This window comes from Macrotis lagotis, chromosome 1 (assembly GCF_037893015.1).
Source record: "Macrotis lagotis isolate mMagLag1 chromosome 1, bilby.v1.9.chrom.fasta, whole genome shotgun sequence".
Taxonomy (NCBI): domain Eukaryota; kingdom Metazoa; phylum Chordata; class Mammalia; order Peramelemorphia; family Peramelidae; genus Macrotis; species Macrotis lagotis.
The window spans coordinates 154,953,899-154,973,958 of NC_133658.1; the positions used below are offsets into that span (position 1 = coordinate 154,953,899).

Sequence of the window (20,060 nt, forward strand, 5' to 3'; positions counted from 1 at the left end):
CCATAATTTGTTCTTTTATTCCCCATTTGATGGATATCCCCCCTGTTTCCAGTTCTTTTCCACTACAAAAAGAGTTACCCTAGGGGCAGCTAGGTGGCGCAGTGGATAGATCACCAGGCCTGGAGTCAGGAGTACCTGAGTTCAAATCCAGCCTCAGACACTTAATAATTACCTAGCTGTGTGGCCTTGGGCAAGCCACTTAACCCCATTCGCCTTGCAAAAAAACCTAAAAAAAAAATGAGTTACCCTAAATAATTTTGTACACATGGGTCTTTTTTCCTTCTTGTGATCTCTTTGGGTTACAGACCTACTTGTGGTATTGCAGGATCATTATACTGTTTTATAGTCCTTTGGACACAGTTCCAAATTGCTCTCCAGAATGGTTGGATCAGTTCACAACTCCATGAATAATCCATTAGTATCACACTTTTCCCACATCCTCTCCAACATTGATCATTTTCCTTTTTTGTCATTTTAACCAATCTAACAGATATGAGATGGTACCTCAGAGTTGTTTTAATTTGCATTTCCCTAATCAGTACTTGGAGCATTTTTCTTATGACTATCGATAACTTTGATTTCTTCCTCTGAAAACTGTCTTTTCATAACCTTTGACCATTTATCAATTAGGAAATGACTTGTATTCTTATAAATTTGACTCAAGTCTATATATTTTAAGAATGAATCCTTTATCAGAAACACTAGCTGTAAAAATTGTTTCCCAGCTTTCTGCATTCCTTCTACTCTTGGTTGCATTGGTTTTATTTGTGCAAAACCTTTTTAGTTCAATGTAATCAAAATTATCTATTATGCATTTTATGATGTTCTCTAACTGCTATTTAATCATAAACTTTTCCCTTCTCCATAGATCTGAAGATAAATTATTTCTTATTCTCCTAATTGACTTAGGGTATCACCCTTTATGTCTAAATCAAGCACCCATTTCAACCTTAATTTGGTATGGGGTGTCTCTGCTTTGTTTCTGCCATACTTTTTTCCAATCTCCCCAGCAATTTTTTTCAAATAGTGAGTTCTTATCCCAGAAGCTGAAATCATTGATCAAATAGTAGATTACTATACAAATTTACTGTTTCTATTCTGTTCCTATCTGTTCTTATCCTTATCTATTCCGTTGGTCTTTCTATTTCTTAGCTAGTACCAGTTTGATGACTGCCACTTTACAATATAGTTTTAGATCTGCTTTGACTAGGCTACCTTCCTTTGCATTTTTTATTAATTCCCATTATATTCTTGACCTTCTATTCTTACAGATGAATTTTATTACTATTTTTCTAGCTCTTTAAAATATTTTTTGGTAGTTTGATTCATATGGAACTGAGTAACTAATTTAATTTAGGTAAAATTGTCTATTTTATTGTATTAGTTTGGCCTAGCCATGAGCAATTGACAATTTCCAGTTGTTTACATCTGACTCAATTGTATGAAAAGTATTTTGTAATTGTATTCATATAGTTTCTATATTTGTCTTGGCAAGTATATACTTCTATAGTTTTTTATGTTGTCTATGGTTACTTTATTTTTTTTTCTATTTTTTTAATTAGTTTTTGCAAGGCAATGGGGTTAAGTGGCTTGCCCAAGGCCACACAGCTAGGTCATTATTAAGTGTCTGAGGCTGGATTTGAACTCAGGTACTCCTGACTTCAGGGCTGGTGCCCTATCGATACACTGTGCCACCTAGCCGCCCCACTATGGTTACTTTAAATGGAATTTTTCTTTTCATTTCTTGATGCTGGACTTTGTGGGTAATATTTGGAAATACTAAATGATCTATGTGTCTTTATTTTGTAGCCTAGAATTTTGCTAAAGTTGTTAATTTTTTTCAAGTAGTCTTTTAGTTGATTTTCTAGGATTCTCTAAGTATACCATTGTATCATCTGCAAAAAGTGAGAGTTGTGTTTCCTCATTGCCATTAAATTAATTTTTTCAAGGGGAATAGAGGATAAATATATACCAAATTCTAACTTGGGATACCAGGAACTCATTTCATAGGATCACAGCTATGGATGTGGAGAGGACAAAAGACTCCATTTGGTTTAGTGGGTTTACAGATAACTAAACTCATGGAGCTAGGTTTGAAGTTCAAGTCTTAGGACTCTTTTCATCTTTCTCTGCAGTACTCTGGTGACTCCAGCCCCAGAAGTGAACCCAGGTAGAACTTTCTTTACTACCACTAAGTAGTTCATCCCCTGTCCCTATAAGCTGTATAAAAAATAGAAGACATATGGGGACTATATTTTGTCAGAATTTAGGGGAGGGGAGCACCTGTGGTGGTTAAGAGAGTAAGGGAAATTTTGGGAAGAGATGTGGGGCATGACCAACAGCATGGGGGAGGAAGGACAAGAATTTGCCCATGTGCCAGATCCTGGACTAGATACTTTTACAAATATTGTTGTAAGGATCAAATGTGACAATATCCTCATTTTGTAGTCAAGGAAACAGAGAAACAGGTTAAGTGATTGGCCAGGCTCACATGCTCAGGTCCTCCAGATCACAGGCCCAGCTCTCCATGTAGTCTGGGGGGTAGAAGCCAGGGAGCTTCGCAGGTCTCTGGCTGGAGCCTGATTAGACATGGTGAGAAAGGTAAGCACAACCAGAATTGTACTTTTCATAGCCTTTGAGTGGAGGACTCTCTAAGAGTTAGTGCTCAAGCAGAATGATTTGGTCCAATTTCAAAAAGATCTCAAAAGGACCTTTCATACTGGCCTAAAACACTTGACCCATATACACATTAGAGTCTCTCTTTTTATATCTTGTATCTTACAGTCTAGCAACAACTTCAGAGTTAGTAGTATCAACTGCTCTTTTTATTTGTAACAAATCATAAGCAAATATTCAGCTAAGAAGACTGATCTGCAAGCCTGGTTTTAAGTCATGGAAGCAATAGAGAAAACATTTAGTCTAGATGGGGGAAGAAATATGTATCCATTTCTAAAAGGGAGAAAGAGATGATGATGATGATTAGAAAAGATTTATTTTTACATTATCAAGAAAATATTCATTAGTAGAGACAAAAACTTTGAAAAGGGATAGTTTTCTCTTTCTACTCAATCTCTTCCACACCCAAACTTTTCTGGACCTTCACACCGCCCCCATCTTAGATCCACTGAAAGACTATCAAGGTCAGGGCCCCGCTTGCCAAGGGTGAGGCCATGATGCCTGCTACCCAGCATCCTCATCAGTAGGAGCTCCTTGTGGTTTTGTACTTAGTAGGTGCTTAACCAGAGTAGAGCCAAAAATGTGCTTTTTGGTTATTTAAAAATAAATCATTTTAAATCATTACTTTGCCTCTTAAAATCTGACACTTTTTTTGGTATGTCTTATCTACAGTGAATTTGGCATTTAATTCAGCATGTTTTCTTCTTTTGTGTCGTGATTTAAAAGAAATCTGGCAAATAGTCCTTTTATTTGAGTAAACTGAAAGCATGTGCCCTCAAACAATCAGTGACTGCCCTGAGTCCTGGTAGGGAGGGGCCGCCTCCTCTCCTCCAGCTGGACTCTTTTATCTCCAAATTTGAATCTTTGAAAGAGCCCCCTTCTTTGCTCTGTAACTCAGGCCAAGCCAAAGTGATGTGGGTCCAAAAGAGAGGTGGGCAGCATCAGTTTTTGGTATTGTGGTTGAGATAATCTTCATCCAGGTCTCATCAGCAGTGACTTGAGGTTCTTTCTGTCCTAATCTTTGTCTGCAGAAAAGGAGGGGTGTCTGTCCAATTCACAGCATTGGTTATTAAACTGTGAGAAGTTTTAGATAAGTATCTTCTCACATTGTCATCATGGATTGATTTTTCTCTACCCTGCTTTGTTCTCCCATCCCCTCCAGCTCTATAGGTCTGAAGTTTTAGTGGGAGGTGGAGGGGGGAGTGGTGGGAGGGCTCCATCAATGTGAAAGGAGTTGTGATGGGTGTGGGTGTGGGTGTGGACATGTGACTAAGTCTTTTTTGAAGAATAAAGAAGCCCATATTGCACTAGGTATTTTTTTTCTCCCCACAGCTTACCCACCCAACTTATTTTACTTCTAGTTCAGCAGTCTGTGGTCCTGTCTTTGTCTTTCCTGGGTTGTGTTTGGAGCTTCTTAGGACATGGTATGACCTAGGGGATAGCATGTTCTACCAACCCACTAGAAATTTTGATTTGCTTACTATCTGTGCCACTGACACTTTATATATGCTCTCTGAGGCTCTGTTCCTATAGCCAAAACAATTTGAAATCAGAAAAACCCAAGTTCATATTTAGCCTCAGATATTTACTAGCTGTTTAACCCTGGACAAATCACTTAATCCCTGTTTCCCTCAGTTTCCTCATTTGTAAATTTAGGATAATAATAGCTGTTTTTCTCCCAGAATTATTTTGAGAATGACATAAGATGATATTAGTAAAGCACTCTGTAAATCTTTAATACCTGCATTGACTTGTCTCATAGGGATTTGTGGTTGTGAAGTATTTTGCAATAATTATTTTTTTGAAGTTAACAGATAGGTTGTAAAGATTGAACTTAATTCCTGAAATGTGTGAGTTCCTAGAGTAAGAAACAAAACCAAACAAAAAATCCACTATGAAAAAGAAATACTGCTTCTATTTGGAATTAGGGTGTCATGGATTCAAAGGACACTTCCAGTGCATACTATTTATGGGACTGTGGGTACACTGCTTAACTTCTTGCACCTCAGTGTCCTCTTCTGTAAAATGAGTCTTGATGGCCTTTGATCTCAAAACTCGTATCAGATGAGAGTCTTCCTCTTCTTCATATGGGACCCTGAGCAAGGATGTCCAGTTAGAGGAGAGGGATCCCCATAGAAAATGGTTTGTACAATGAGAGAGCAAAAGGCTTGTCAGGGTGATAATGAAAACAGAAGGACTAAGACTTGTTTATGAGAATCAGGTAGCAGGACAAAGATTTTATTTTGAGTGTTTTATGTCCCATTTATTTTCTTAAAGATTGTTGCTAAAGAAAGATTGCCAATTGTACAAAACAGATGCAGTGTACCTCTCGGCTGGGAAAGTGATTGGGTCTTTTGGTTTTTGCTTCTACTATCAAAGCAATAGGCATTCAGTAGAACAATATGAAGGGCATATAGAAGAACAGAAGGTGGTTCACTTTTGTAAGATGACCGTGATAGGGAGAAGTTGAAGCTACAAAGGGAAGGTGTTGGCATCGAGCTGGGAAGGTCCTTACAGAACTTGAGATATGTGGGCTTTTAGATTCTTGCAGAATCTGTTTGTAGATATTTTGTAGGCAGCTGAAGATGTTGGAACAGCGGAGACTCCTCATCCTATTCTTAATGTAATAGATCTGAAACCAAAGGGAGCCTGGGGGTCATCCAGTTCACCCCCTCATTTTATATGTGCAGTAGTGACCTCATTAAGATCTTTAACATGACCCTTTCCTTTGTACCATATTATCCAGTTTACTCCCCAGTTCTTCCATCCCTCCCTCCCTTTCGCTCTAGTCTCACCCCTGATTTAGGTCTTACTACCTAGTAGAGTCACAGTTGGAGAAATCTTCCTGCCTTCATTCTTTCTCCTGCCCCCAAATCCTTGTTATAAATTTCTTCAACAGACTCATTTTCCTAACACATTCTCTCTACTTTTAATCAGTTAAGAAACCTCTCTGGCCTTGCAATCCCCTCACCATCAAATCATCACCCATTCCCCTGGCTTTAAGGCAATCCTGTTGTACCTTATTCCCCAACATAATCTCCTGGCTCCAGGCAAGCTCATCTTTCATCAGAATTCCCCAGCATATTCCTACCTCTATGTCATTGAAGTCCAGGCATCCCTTGGCCTCCTGGGTTCTCCTCCCTGGTCCTTTCCTCTTTTTAATTCAGTGTACAGCTCAAATCTCCCCTGATGTGCCATGGGGCCCAGGGATCTCTCCTTCCAAACTCTTTTGGAGCCCTTGTTTGTACCAACACTCTTTGAATCTTGAGAAATATATATATATATATATATATATATATATATATATATACATATATATATATATATATTCCTTCATATTCTTAGTAGCATTTTTATCTTCCCAGTTAGATTGTTAGGTCCTTGAGGACAGGGTCTTTATATCCATTGGGTGTTGCCTGCTACACCTTATATAGATTCACCTGGCACTGCAGATTCTCTGAATATTTATTGAGAGCGACTTGCTAGAAGGCATCATTAAAAACCCTAAAAATTCACCTGGGGTGTGGTACTTGATTTTTCTCTTGGATTATCCTTATCCTGCTAAATTTAATCTTTTATTGTCAATAGACCGACTTTTCTTTCCTCTTTCCTTGTCATTTCAGCCCATTCCCAGAATTATGGTACAACCTGTCAGCATGGATGTCAGCAGGACCAAGACAAAACAGGTATTTGTGCCCCTGTTGGCAGTGGTGCTATTCTTGGAGCCAGCGGTGGGCCCCCTTCCCCTTGCTGTTCATCAAGGCTGCCCCCGCATGCAGAATGCACAGATGGAGTGATGATTTGATCCATACTTGCATTGGTTTTGTAAAACTTCACTTTTCGATAATTAACTGTAATATAGGTCACTTTCCCCCCCTCTCCAGGCTGGCCCCCTCCTCCCCATGTTCCCTGTTATACTTTCTATTTTCAACTTGCTAATCATATGATTGTTTAACTTTTAGGTGCTTGACTGCTAATACAGTCTGCTACTTTAATAGCCCTCTGCTAGGCATTGAAGCTTTCTATAAACAGAACAATCTCCTTATTCCAAGTGTTTAGCTTAATTCTCAGTTTTACATTTCATTCTGATTCATGATATCAGTGTGAAAAGACTAATGCTAAGCTGGGAGAAAATAGTCTCTTATGATCTCCCACAGATCAACAGCACTTCTAGTCTTATGAATAGCAAATCTATTTTCTCCCACTGTGCTTTCATTCTCTTAGCTAAAGTTATCTACATAGGAAAATTTTATTTATTAAAACAAAACCAAAAAAGTCCAATGATTGAAAAGACAATTCAAGCCTCTGCTAACAACTCTCAGCTCTGAAGGACACTCTGATATGAATTGCTATTGATGTGGAAAGAGGGGTGGATGATGAGGCAGAAGACACAGGTCTTTGGGCCGAACCCACCACTGTGAGAATTTGAATCCAACATTCACTAAATTTATGTGGATTGTTTCCCCTTACGTAAAATAGAACTGTAATGCTGCCTTAACATACCTGACAGGCCTATTGTGAGGATTTCATGAGGTCATATATACAAAAGTGCTTTGAACACTGGATACACTTGAATCTCAGAATGGAATGCTGCTCCTTGACCTTTGCAGCTACAGTAGCAGAGTGTCTGGGAGTAGGATTGCATTGCAGAAATACTGCCCTGCACCAGTTGGGTGACTTTGGTCAGGACACTTTGACCAACTGGGGAACTATTTCTTCATCTGGAAAAAGAGAATTAAGTGATTTGTTAGTGACTTCCTAGCCCTGCTATTCCAGGATTTGCCAAGAACCAGATAAAGTGGCATTATGGCTGCCTGCTTCAGGACCAGATTTCTTACTAATACTCTAGTCTTTCTCATACCTTGAATTGGAGCCTTCAATCCTCCCTACAGGGTCAGTGATCTTAGGGAGCAGAATAGAAAATAATAAATAAAATATGCCAAAAAAAAAAAACCTGTTTGGAAGACCTTAATCTTTTAGAGTAGATGAGTAGATGTGTTGGTGAAGGTTATTGATCTGTTGAATTTTGTAAACTTTGCAGCTCAGAAATCCATCACCAAAAGGGGCTGTTAATCTCAAGAGGTGCAGTTAATTTTGCATCCTGGAAGTGTATGATGAAGGAAAAGAAGTGCCTTTGGAAACAGGGATATAAATGACAGCTCATGTAGAAATGCATGATTTATCAGACTGCCAAGTTAAGCCAAGTAACTGTAAGAGACTTATAGATCACAGACTGTTTCCCAGTTCAAATAAATCCTGCATTTCAAATGGAAAATGACCATTCCTGTAATATAAATAATCTTTCAGTAAATATTGGAAAACATATTTCTTTTGCTGAAGTAGTCCTTCTTCCTCCAATCCTCTCAGCTTCCTCTCCTCCCCCATCATTGTTAATGGGCGAGCAGACTGATAATCTGCCAGCTCCTTAAAAAGGCTTATTAACCAAAGAATACCTTCCCCACACCACTGATATATTGGAATTTGGACAAGCTGTGGCTGTCAATGTTCCAAATGAAATATGTGTTCTTTGTCCACTGCCGGGCAGACTCACAGACAGAGAGATCCAACTATCAAAGGCCAAACAGCGAGCCTGGTTCTGTTTGTTCTATGTATTGTTGGCGCAGCTCCTGCAAGTCCCTCCTCACCCTTTGTGCCTCTGTTCATTGCAGCCCAGGGACCCCTGAGCAGGGATGTAAAATGAGTTTCTACCATAGTCTCAGAAGCCACAGAACGTGTTCTAGGAGAGAGAGAGGGTGACCTGGACACCTCATGGTCAAGAAGTGGCGTGGGTCCTGAGGCCGCCCCAGCTCCTTCCAGTTAGGGATGTTAAGTCAGAGCCAGTGGGTACAGGGGTCATTATTCTTGTGCTGGTAAAAGCTGTTCTGAAACATCTTCCAGTCCTCTGATGAGATCATCATTTAAATTATGCCGGAGAAAAGTGCTTCTCAGCCTTTTTAATAATCCTCTGAGTCTCCCTGTGAAGTAGGCCTGTGTTGTTGTCAAAGGAGGGAAGTCATTAGAACAAGTCCTATAGTCCGTTGGCTATTGAGTGACTGTTTAGGGTGGGATGGTCAATCCCACCCAGACCTTGCCTGATCTCCCCAGTTGCTACTGTCTCCTTTCATATTTATTTTGCATATATTTTATAAAAGATCATACATGTTTGAGCTGAACATGGGGATTCTGAAAACCCAAGGTGAGGGAGGACACATTTCAGGCACAGAGAATAGATCTTGTAAAATTCCAGAAACTATAGTTTGTGTACAGGGAACACCATGAAGGCTGCTTTGACTGGACCTAAGAGTGCATGAATATTAAATTATTCTGCTTTCCACTTCAGGTTACTCAAGAAGATGTGCGGAAAGATCTGACCGAAACTACTCTACCATCTCCTGCCATCGGGAAGAATTCTGATAAAGTCAACAAAATGCCTTCCCAACAATTCCATTCTTCAAATATCCAGACACAGGATACCCCAGAGGGTCCTCCCAGCCCTCTGAGTGAGGCCTCTAGTGGTTACTTCTCCCATAGTGTCTCAACAGCAACTCTGTCTGATGCCTTGGTAAGTGGCATGGACTCCAGTGCCCATGCTGGTTGGCAGACCCCAAGCACTCCCTCTAATCCCCTCTGCCAGGTGACACTTGAAGGTGGTGTTCCATTACCACCAGTTGTTTTATACTCAGAGAGTCCTCATGTGAACCAGAAAGAGAATTTGACCAACCCAACAGAAACACAGATCCAGCAAATGGAGAAAAGCCAAGATAGTAGCAGTGCTGCCTTAAAACCCAGGGATTCAGCTTCTCCTGGCAGTAAGAATAATAGCCTGGAAGATACCATTGCCATTGACACAAAGAGTTTTCCTTCCACTTCCACCCAACAGAAGGAAACATCTACTCAGCTCACAGCAATAGAGACTGTGACAGTCACCAAACAACTTGCCAGACCCAAGGACCACACAAAGCCAGTCTCCAGCATGGAAGTCACCAAACCACAGCTGCCCCCTGACTTACTATCTCAGTCTCCTGCTATGGTCTCTCCATTTAAAATCCAGAAGGTGAGAACTTCAGAGCTAAAATCATTCACACAAATGCTGGGAGACTCCAGCTGTCCCTCCAGTACAAATGAAGACCAGCTGACCTTGGGGAGTCACCACAACCCAGGAGGAGTAGCCAAGGAAAATCTGGAGGCAGCATCTGACTCCGAAGACACTGATGAAGTCCCAGAATGGCTAAAAGAGGGAGAATATGTCACCGTGGGCACTAATAAAACAGGCATTGTCAGATACATTGGACCAACAGACTTTCAAGAGGGCACCTGGATTGGAGTGGAATTGGATCTCCCTTCAGGTAAGTGAGCCCTTCCTTGCCTTGGGTCCCAGGCCTGGATGTAGGAGGCCTAGGACTGAAGCCTGCCTCTGCCATTTATCTTGGCCAGATCACTATACAGCCCCAACTTTGGTTCTACATCTGCAAAATGAAGAGTTGGACCTTATTGGCCAAATATTTACTATTGCGTTGCACTGTGCTAAGCTCTTGCAATGTCTTTTGTCAAGAATCTGGTAATTTTATGGTGGAGAAAAGATTCCCAAATAATTTCATTCTAGGGTGGGAATAGTGTGAAGAGTGCACAGGAGACCAAAGTCCCAGGCAGAGACAGAAGTGTTTTGATGAAGAAGAGAGAGAGAACTTTTAGTCTGAGGTAGAGTAGTGGAAGATTTGTTAGAGGAGCTGGAGCCTCTCTGAAGGTAAAGGAAGGGATTCATCTGAAGAGACCAAGGGAGAGGCATGGGAATATAATGAAGAGAGAGGTGAGACAAGGTATGATGAGAGCTGGGGAAAAGGGAGTTCAGTCCATGGATAATATTTGTCCTTCATTTTCGAAGAAGACCATGAAATCAGGGAGGTTATGGCAAGCACATGAATTGAGTTTGAGTGAGGGGGTGTTATGTTAAGTCACCAGCCTCACTTTCTCCTTTAGAACCATCTGGGTCCAGTGGATAGATATGGATCAGGATGACTAGAGATGACCCAGGATGTGGGGCAATCAGGGTTGAGTGACTTGCCCAAGGTCACACACTTAGTTTCAAGTGACTGAGGCTGGATTCGAACTCCCCTCCTTCCAAATCAAGATCAGTACTCTATCCATTGTGCCTCTTTTAGGAAAATTAGGAGGGAAGGTGGAACGGTGGTGTTGCATCAACTCTTATAGGACCTCAAAAGCTAGAGTATCCAGTAGAGGCTGAAGAGCCATTGAAGCATCTTTAATAAAGAAATGATAGGGGTGGCTAGGTGGCATAGTGGATAAAGCACCGGCCTTGGAGTCAGGAGTACCTGGTTTCAAATCCGGTCTCAGACACTTAATAATTACCTAGCTGTGTGGCCTTGGGCAAGCCACTTAACCCCATTTGCCTTGCAAAAAAACCTAAAAAAATAAAATAAAAAAATAAAGAAATGACACTGTCATATTCATAAGTGCATTAGGAAGATTATTGAATTGGAAAGAGGATAACCTCAGGGTGAGAAGTACTGACAGGGACTCAACTAAGGTGGTTGTGAGCCATGGGTTAGATCAAGAAGACTTGATGATTGAATGAGACCAGATTGAGAGAAAGGGAAGAGACAAAGCTGACTTCAGAGGTGCGAGTCTTTCTTGGTTGGAGGATGTTAGTTGTGTTAAGTATAAAAGTTAATGCAGGGTTTTAGAAATGCAGACCTGGAGTCACAGCATGAGACTGGGAATTGACACTCGGGAATTGAAAAGATATTTGAAGCCAGGAGGTGAAAAGATAGCTAGATAGTCTCCAAGGTTCCCTCCAAATCTTATACTTGTTGTTTTCTAGATCAATGATTTTGTTTCCCTTCTTGTGATTTTTTTTTTCATTCCAGAAAATTTTAGGTTTTGGATGAACAGGTGGTCACTCTGTAGGGAAATTGATTGCTTCTTCCTTATCATTTATAATAATTATTATTATTATCACTTCATATTGGCACATAAAAGACCTGCCTTAAGATTTGTCATTGATCACAGGCTCCTAGGCTAGAAGGGAGCTCAGGAGAGCACTGAGTCTGACTCTTTGCCTTCCAGTGATTGTATTTAACATGTTCTGAATGTGGAAGATCACAATAATCACCTTAAAAGCACTCAGTAAATTTGAATTAATTTTTTAAAATTCAACAAGTATCAGGAGAAATACTTAACTGCAAGTGAAAAATGTGTTCTTTTAGTAAAATTGTTTTTCTCCTGTATATAGTTTTCCTTCCAGCTTTTCCTTATAATAGAAATAATTTGACAGGATGATCCGGTCCCCACAGTTAGATCAGTATTCCATGATGTTCTGAGAGGTGATGGCACGCTTCACATGGGGAAGCCATGCCATCAGGACTCTCAGCCCCTGGCTCCCTGTACTCACCTGTCTGGTTTTCCTGGTCATTAGACATTTAGCTGCTCTGGCTGCCTGCCCATCTCTTGGCCTTTCCATGGCAGGGGCTGAGAAGGGTGCTGGGGGACTTGCCATGATTAGCACTGGATAGGGTTGGCCCCAAAGGAGGGGAAGACTTGTGTGGGTGGGAGGACCGCCAGACACAGCAGAGTTGGGGTAGGGGAGAGGAGACCGGCAACTGTCCTGGACACAGCCACCACTGCTCAGTCCTCTTTTTTTGTTTTTAACTCTTATCCAAGGTAAGAATGATGGCTCCATTGGAGGAAAGCAGTATTTCAAATGCAACCCTGGCTACGGTCTCCTGGTGAAGCCAGGCCGCATCAAGAAAGCCACGGGGCCCGTGCGGAGGCGCAGCGCTGGCCTTAGGCTTCAAGGGGCAGCTGGTGAGCATCGCAAGAGTGGGAACTTGTCGGGCTCAGCCTCTAACTTGGCTTCCCTAACAGCCCTGGCCAAGGCGGAAGGGGCTTCCACGCCACGACCTGAAAGGAGCCAGAAGACCACCGAAAACCGGAAATCCTGGGCCAGTTAAGCAGGGTTTGGCCAGCTCCATCACCACACACCTGCCCCTGCCTTTCTAGGACCTTCACTGTGACTGTGGAAATGCTTTTCCCTCCACACCTCCTGACCCCTTTGATTACTGCTCTGCAGTAATAACAGCCCTTCCCAGTGACAGAGCTGCCTTGGTTCACCTCCTGCCTATAAATCGATGGTGTGGCCCAGAGCACAGATGGAGCGGTGCACAAAACACGAATTGATTCTACTCTTCTATCCTTCCTGCAAAGGATTATATCTGACTTCCCCAGGTGTTTACTGGGCTTCAGGAGCCAGTTTTCCTGAATCCCGCTAAAGGCCAGGATAGGGAAACCTCTCCTGAATAGCGGCATTGCATGGCACCAGCTCTGCCCCTCCTCTGCCCTGTCGTTGACTCAGACGGTAGCCCCAGGCTCATCTTGAGCCTGTCCTGCTGGGCCTTTGGGTGATTCTTTTCTTCTCATTTTCTGATGATTCCATTAACTTCTTCTTTTTTAAGTACAATGAAAATGGAGACCTCCTTGCCCTGCCCCAAAGTGTGACTGTCACACTGACCTAGGCCCTTGAAGCTCCCAAATTGGTTGCCCCATGGTCACTGAGTCCTTTCTGGACCATTCTTTCTTCCCCACCCCAGAGCAGTGCCTTTGGGTGGGGGGAGTTCTTGGTTTTCTTGGATTCTCCTCAAATTTCAGGGCCACTCCTCAGTCCCCCAGACCCCCCCTCCCCCGCCACAATGTCCTCCACTTTCTTTACAGGGTAAATAGTTTGGAAAGACCGTCCTTGCCTTAAACCTGGAAGACTGTTTTGTTTCCCCTTGATGCCCTTAACAGAGTATTTGGATAGTATTTATTTGTATTTATTGTTTTTTTAATCCTCAGTAATGTGCGAGCTACAATCTTTCACTGCCTTCCATAGACCGGGTGCCTTCTTGGGGCCTCTCGGGAGGCCCCCAGCCATGTCCAGAAGGGGCCAGCTACACCTGGCAAGGGGCACGTTTGACTGTCCTTCCTTCTTTCATTTTCAGACACATAAGTGGCCTTATACAAATGAAGTGGAAGCAAAAACAATTTCACAAAATTCTATACACTGAATGTTGTTGATGATGGTGTTGTTTTAGTCACTGGGGGGCGGGAAGGGGGCAGGTTTTCTACTACTGTTTTTTGATGTTGTTTTTGTTTGTTTGTTTCTGGGATAGTCCTGAAGCCAGGTGACTGACTCTAAGAAGCTCCCAGTGACTTCCCCTGGTGACTCCCAGGGTCAACTTGTGCTTTTCTGGTCGTGTGTGTGTGTGTGTGTGTGTGTGTGTGTGTGTGTGTGTGTGGAGAGGGAGATGTTGTTTCCCATTAGTTCCCCTATGTTTATCTTTAGAAGGGATCCTGATCTGGTGCTAAATTTCAGCTGGGGGGGGGGGTGGTGGTCTGTGGTCTTGAAAGGTGAAAAGATTTTACTTTTACTAACTTAACTAAAGTTAGCATTTCTTTCAGTCATGAACATAGGCAATAAAACATCCTGAGAACAGGTCTGGGGCTTCTCCTGCAGGCTCTAGAAGACTGGACCTCAGAGGTCGAGTCTTTCCCCTCCGTAGCCTCTCCTGCCTGCTGCGAGACCCTTCAGCCAGCTTTCTTCTGATTCTGGGTCCAACTTGCCCTCAAACCATCCCAGATTGCCATGAATCTCCAGTCCCTCAGCTCAGGGGTTGGAGCAGAGCAGCCTCAGAGGAAGCGGGAGGGAAGGAGGTTGTAGAGAGAGGGACCCAGGGGCTTGTCTGGTGGAGCTTGTCAGGGCAGGTTAGACAGTGAGAGGGTGAGCCCCCCAAGGGCCTTGGCAAGCAGTTCTCCTTGTAGGGTTCCCCCAGAGCCCAGCAGCAGTTTGGGGGTTAAGTTCCTACTTAATAAAGGTTTGGTAAGTTGAATTAATAAATAGTTGCTTCTAAAGTAGCAACTTCTCTGCCCTTCCCCAAAAGCTTTAAACAGAATAAGCGATCATGAAAATTTGTCTAATTTAATTTGTACATTGTCATATTGGTAAGCCCCTGGTGAGCATCTCATCAGGAAATGTCTGGGACTCTTAGAATAGCAATGGGAAAAGGTGTCTGCCCCCTGGGGCTGTTGGGGTCTTCCTCGAGGATTGCAGAGGCATCATTCAGTGGATCAGGGTCAGACCTCCTCTGATCCTTAAGCTTCTCCTGGCTGCCTTCACTCCCTTTTTGTGGGTGTGAAATGAGAGGGTTGTGCTGGCTGATCTCTGTGGCTGCTTTCCTGTTCAGATTCTGTGCCCAAGTCCCTTTGTCTCTGGTTCATCATTTGTAAAATAATGAGGTTGGACCTGGGATCCTGAAGGCTTCCTCCAGCAACTGATTCTATGATCATCTTTGTGGAGAATGCTTCATAGGAACAAAAGGAAAGCATGTTTGGCATGGGAGCCGAGGGGAGCTGCCCCCTCCTGGGGCTTCATATTCAGAAGAGAGGGGGGAAATGATCCTTGGTACCCAGAGCCAGATGCCCATTAAGTAGTGAGGTGATGCCCTGTGAAGCCCAGGATTAATTAACTTCCATTAATTAAAATCCCAGTAATTGCTTGCAGCCCTGCCTTAAATTAAACTTCTTTAATAATCAGCTGTTTTCCAAAGGATTTGCCTTTTTTCTTTCCCACTTCCCAGACCTTGGCTACGTTAGGTACAGTTGGGCAGAGAGGGCGTGAGCATTCATTACAAAACTTGGGGCCCAGATGGTCCAGATCTCAAGATCGGCTTTCTGGCTTGTTGGGTCCCTCATGTGGAGACCCCAGTGCTCCCTGTGGTAGACAAGGGGGTACTCTGCTCTTCTTTTCCTCTGAACATTTCTTGTCCACAGAGAGCTCCTGTACCAGCTTTGATCTGGCAAGAACACACCCGACTGCCAGATGGCTCTGAGCTTTCCTTTGGCATCAGGGCACAAGGTCAGGGGGCGTCCTGGGGTGAAAAACCTGAAAGGGGGCCTTAGAGACCTTGGAGCCCAAGGAGACCCAGAAGGAGCAGGGGAGTGGAGGGGCGCTCAGGTCTGGAATCTGAATCAAGACACCTTCTGTCCGTAATTCCTTAGAGGGGCTTGCATTCTGGTGAGAATGGTGGTGGGGAAGGGTCCTTCACTCTCACCCACCACCTAGGCTTTGGTTTTCCTCTTCCTCAGCATGTGGAAGCCTGTGGTCTGGGAGACTTGGTGGCTCTATCTTCTGTCACTCTCTTGGGAGGAACTGAATTTCTTCCTGCTCTGGTGGGCCCACTAGTCTCCCTTCCCCCACTGGCATATGAACTTGGGCTTTCAACATCTCCTAGGACAGGTGGGCCCTGGGTGGGCCTGTTGGTTTGTAGTTCATCGTTCTACCGTCCTGTCATTGGCTGTAGTTTGGGGACACCTGCTGGGTGTGGCACTGGCGCATCTCTCGAGTTTCCACTTAACCTTCCTACCACTGAAATCATTTTCAAAATCTCTTTTTGGGTCAGGAATCTCCTTTATTCTCATTGATAAAACTGATGACACTTTTAAGTCCCAGCAAAAAGGTAAGGGGAGCCTAAGTCCTCTAGAGATCACCTTTTCCCCCCATCCTGCCTTGTTTGATTCTAAGTCACATATCAAAATTGGGAGATGAGACCCCATGGAGACCAAAGGTTGGGGCAGCAAATGCCTTAGTGTTTTTTTCCATGTTGTCTCCTGTCCCATCAGGAAGCAGCAGAAGAACCCCCAGAGGACTCATTTGGGAAGAGTGGTTTCAAAGAGCTGGAACCTCTTTGTTGCCACCTCATTCAATTAAAACCAAACAGACTTGCAATGGAATTATTGACATGAGCGGCTTGACCGGAGGCATGCCAGGCAGCAGCAGGTGGGCCCTGACCTCCTTCCCCTTGGTCTGGTCATCAGGGATGCCTCCTTGCCCTTCACCCTTAGGGAGCAATGCCAGGCTTCTGCCCTGCCCCCCCCTTGATCCCCCCCCTTTAGAATCTTGTTTCCCCGCCCCCTTACTTAGAAAACTATTTTCCCTCTGGCCTTGAGCACCCCACCTATATTCCTGTCCATGGAGGCTCACCAGGAAATTGGAGCCCAGTGAGCATCTGCTTTAGCTTTCGCTTCTTGGGGAGGTCTACATGCGCTTTATCCCAGAAAAGACATCTTCATCTAATTTCTGCAGCCGATGCTTTCAGTCTCAGTGGAAGCTGGAGGTGTCTGTCCTTGACCAGAATCTCCTATGACAATTACACAGTTTAGGGTAAAGCATCTTATGTGGCTGAGCTGCTTTATACAGCCTCAGGACACATTTGTGGAGGAAATTCTGCCTGTTCCCGATTGACCTATCACCCTGGTGAAGGTTACAGCACTGTTCCCCATCCTCCAGGTCAGTTGGAATCTGTGAGTCTGAGTCCTCCTAGGACAGATGGTCCAAATTGACACTGGCCCATTCTGGACAGCCCCTGCTTCTCAGAAATGACCCCACTTGTATTTAGCCCTTGTATGGATGGCTTTCCTGTCGAAGCTCCTCCCAAGGGTGATGGGATCCCTGAGGATCAGCAGTGTCTTGGGATGGTGCCTTGACTTTCTTCACTGCTTTGACCCCAGACCTCTTGCAATAGCAGTGCCTTATTCCAGGGAGAGTGTCTATCTACTACATTAAGTGAGAGAAATTTAAAATGAACCCCAAATATCAGTCCTCTTCCTTGGGCAAGCAGCTCTTGCAATGGGACCCAACCTCAATCCATTTCATCAGGTTTTGAAAAATTGTTTTTTAAAAACTTGTTTAATCGACATTTTTGTTACCTTGGTTCAGAAATACCATAAATTCTATCAGATAACTAATTGTGCCTGGAAGTTTTATTGGGAGGATGGGGAAAAAAGAGCACCTGGGAATGTCCTGGGGCCCCATCTGTTGGGAAGAAGGTTTGTAGAGCTGAGTTGTGTGTGTGTGGTCATGTCCATCCTTGTTTTGGTCTATGCTGTGTACCTGTATACCCCAACACACACACACACACACACACACACACACACACACACACACACACAAACACACACATTTTCTGTACATCATTTCAAGGAAGTATAAAGCTGAAAATCTTCAAGGCCTTTCCTTGGGTTTTTTTGCAGTTCTTTTCAATTGAATTTCTTTTTAGCAGGCAAGGATGGGGCAGTAGAGACAATGTGGGACTTCTCAGAGAAAGAAATGGAAAATGAATGTCTATAACTGTAGGTTCCACAAAGAAAGTTTTAAAGCTGGCAGTAACGGTAGGTGCAGGAGGACAAGGTGTGACTCTGTGGTGAAGAGGTGAAGAGGGAGGAGCAGAGAGGACCAAGGGCCTAGGGGACCAAAGGCCTGGGGGGGGGGGGTCATTGTTCTGCTGCCTTTGCAGAACTAGATATAGTGACCAATGTCCTCTTTGTCCAGGTAACGTCACACTGACTCTCTTTGGTTTTCTTCCTACTGTGTGAATGGGCCTCACATTCTCTTCCCCTTATACTCTCATACATTCTTTTGGTTCCCTCATCCCTGATTATATTTATTATTGTGACTGAACAAGCTTAGTGCCTTCTCCCTTCCTGGACCCTAATATTCTACCTACAGATAAGCCCCTAAAGTTTTTAGATCAGACCCCACAGAGTTTGAGTTGAGAGTGGAATGGCCCCCCACTTGAAATTTACCATGGTCCCCTCCATCTGAGCAGTAGCCAGGCCTGGCAGCACCTTCCCTCTTGGGGTACTGTCAAGCCAGGATAAGTTTAAGATGCTATTCAATGGGTTTACTCTGCACAAATCAAAAGAAAATGGGCTACTTTCTACAAGTCCCAATATTAACAGTTAAATTTAGGCAAGGGTAGGGTTGGATCAGAGGAGCTCCCTGTTTTTTATCTTGAAGACACTGATTTGATTGGAATCAAGATTATCTGTTTTTACACTGGTCCATGATACCTTTCTTTTTTGTTACACTAATTGTAATTGACTATTAGGAGAGGCTTGTGCATCATTGTGGATTTTTGTAAATGTGATGGATTTGTTGTATATAGAGAAGGGCTCTTTAGATTTGGCCTTATGTTGATTTTGTATGCATCACTAAGAGTTAAAAATCCAAAGACTATGTAATGAATTGTAAAAATTTTTAATGATTTATACTGTATAATAAACTAAACTATTGTAATATTGTATCATATATATCATGTGACCAAACAACATCTAAATAAAATCAAAATTATTCCTTGGCCATATCTGAGAAGTCAGACTTTTGATTATGATGCCCCTACCTCTTTTCACAGTTTTGTTTTCAATTCCTCTCCTAGCCTGTCAGTTCGGGGCAGTGGAATATAAACGTCCATTGAATGAAGGTAGAGGAATTTAATTAAAGAGGACATCAGTTTTCTCTGCCAAGAAAAATGATGTTTGTACTGAAGAACCCTTCTAATATAGGGAGTCAAAATTCACCAAAAGAATATTGGAAAATACAATTTCTGAGTTTGCCACCCCAGACACTGAAGAAAGAAAGGACAAATCTTCCATTTGCAGGAAAAGAAAGAACAGAGTTTGCAAAATATAGTTTGGTGAATTTGATTTGATTCTTGGTAGAATTCTGGATGTATTTTAAAATATGTGGTTAGACAATCTTTTTAGTTGTTTTAGATTTATATTTTTCGAATAAATATTTTTAGTTAATCTATACCTCTGACTACACCAATGAACAAAAAACCAAAACCAAACAAACAAAAAGCAGGTAACTCCTTCAAGGTATATCTACATAGTCCAACAAAACAAATAACCATAATAACTATGCTTATTCAGAAATGTATGTGTCTTTAATGCATTTTAAGGTCATGTTTCTTGGGAGAGTGCCCATTTCACTTTCATTCATTTGGATTCCTGATTTATAAGTATGTTGGTCACCATTCTAAAGTCTTTGAAACTTGTTTTTTTCTGCAGTATTATATAAATTGTTCTCTTAATTCTATTCGCTCTGCTATAGTTTATAAAGCTCTTTATGGTTTCCTTTGAAGTTGTTCATTTCTTTATGGCACAGTAATATTCCATTATATTCATATTCCATAATTTGTTTATCCATTCTCCCAAAAAGGAGCTTTCCATTTAGTTACCAATTTGGGGCAACTATGAAAAGAGGTGCTATGGATTCTTTGTCTCTGATTTTTCGAGGGTATAGGCCTATCAGGGTTATACTTGGACCCAGTGGTGTGTGCACAATTTGATATCTTTCTGGGCATCTTTCCAAACTGCCATCTAGAATGGCTGAAACAACTCAGCTCCCTCAACAGTGCAGTAGTCCACCTGTTTTCCCATATTTGTCTTTTTCTTCTTCTGTCAACTGTCAGACTGGTAGATATGAGATGGAAACCAGAAGATGATCTAATTTGCATTTCTCTAATTAGTGATTTAGAGCATTTTTTCCAAAG

General features: G+C 42.7%; 1 protein-coding gene across 3 annotated transcripts in view; it reads left to right on the forward strand.

Moving 5' to 3' along the window:
* Positions 1-19,605, forward strand: part of KIF13B (kinesin family member 13B) — a 257,145-nt gene extending 237,540 nt beyond the window's left edge. Inside the window, exons 38-41 of one of the 3 annotated variants that reach the window (XM_074209185.1) lie at positions 6,300-6,362; positions 9,017-9,238; positions 9,557-10,022; positions 12,355-19,605. In XM_074209185.1, the coding sequence (XP_074065286.1) occupies positions 6,300-6,362; positions 9,017-9,238; positions 9,557-10,022; positions 12,355-12,644 (1,041 nt within the window). In that variant the 3' untranslated portion in view covers positions 12,645-19,605. Of the gene's footprint in view, positions 1-6,299; positions 6,363-9,016; positions 10,023-12,354 lie in introns of all 3 variants that reach the window. The other 2 variants (XM_074209184.1, XM_074209186.1) reach the window with 2 other exon arrangements.
* The last annotated feature ends 455 nt before the right edge of the window (positions 19,606-20,060 follow it).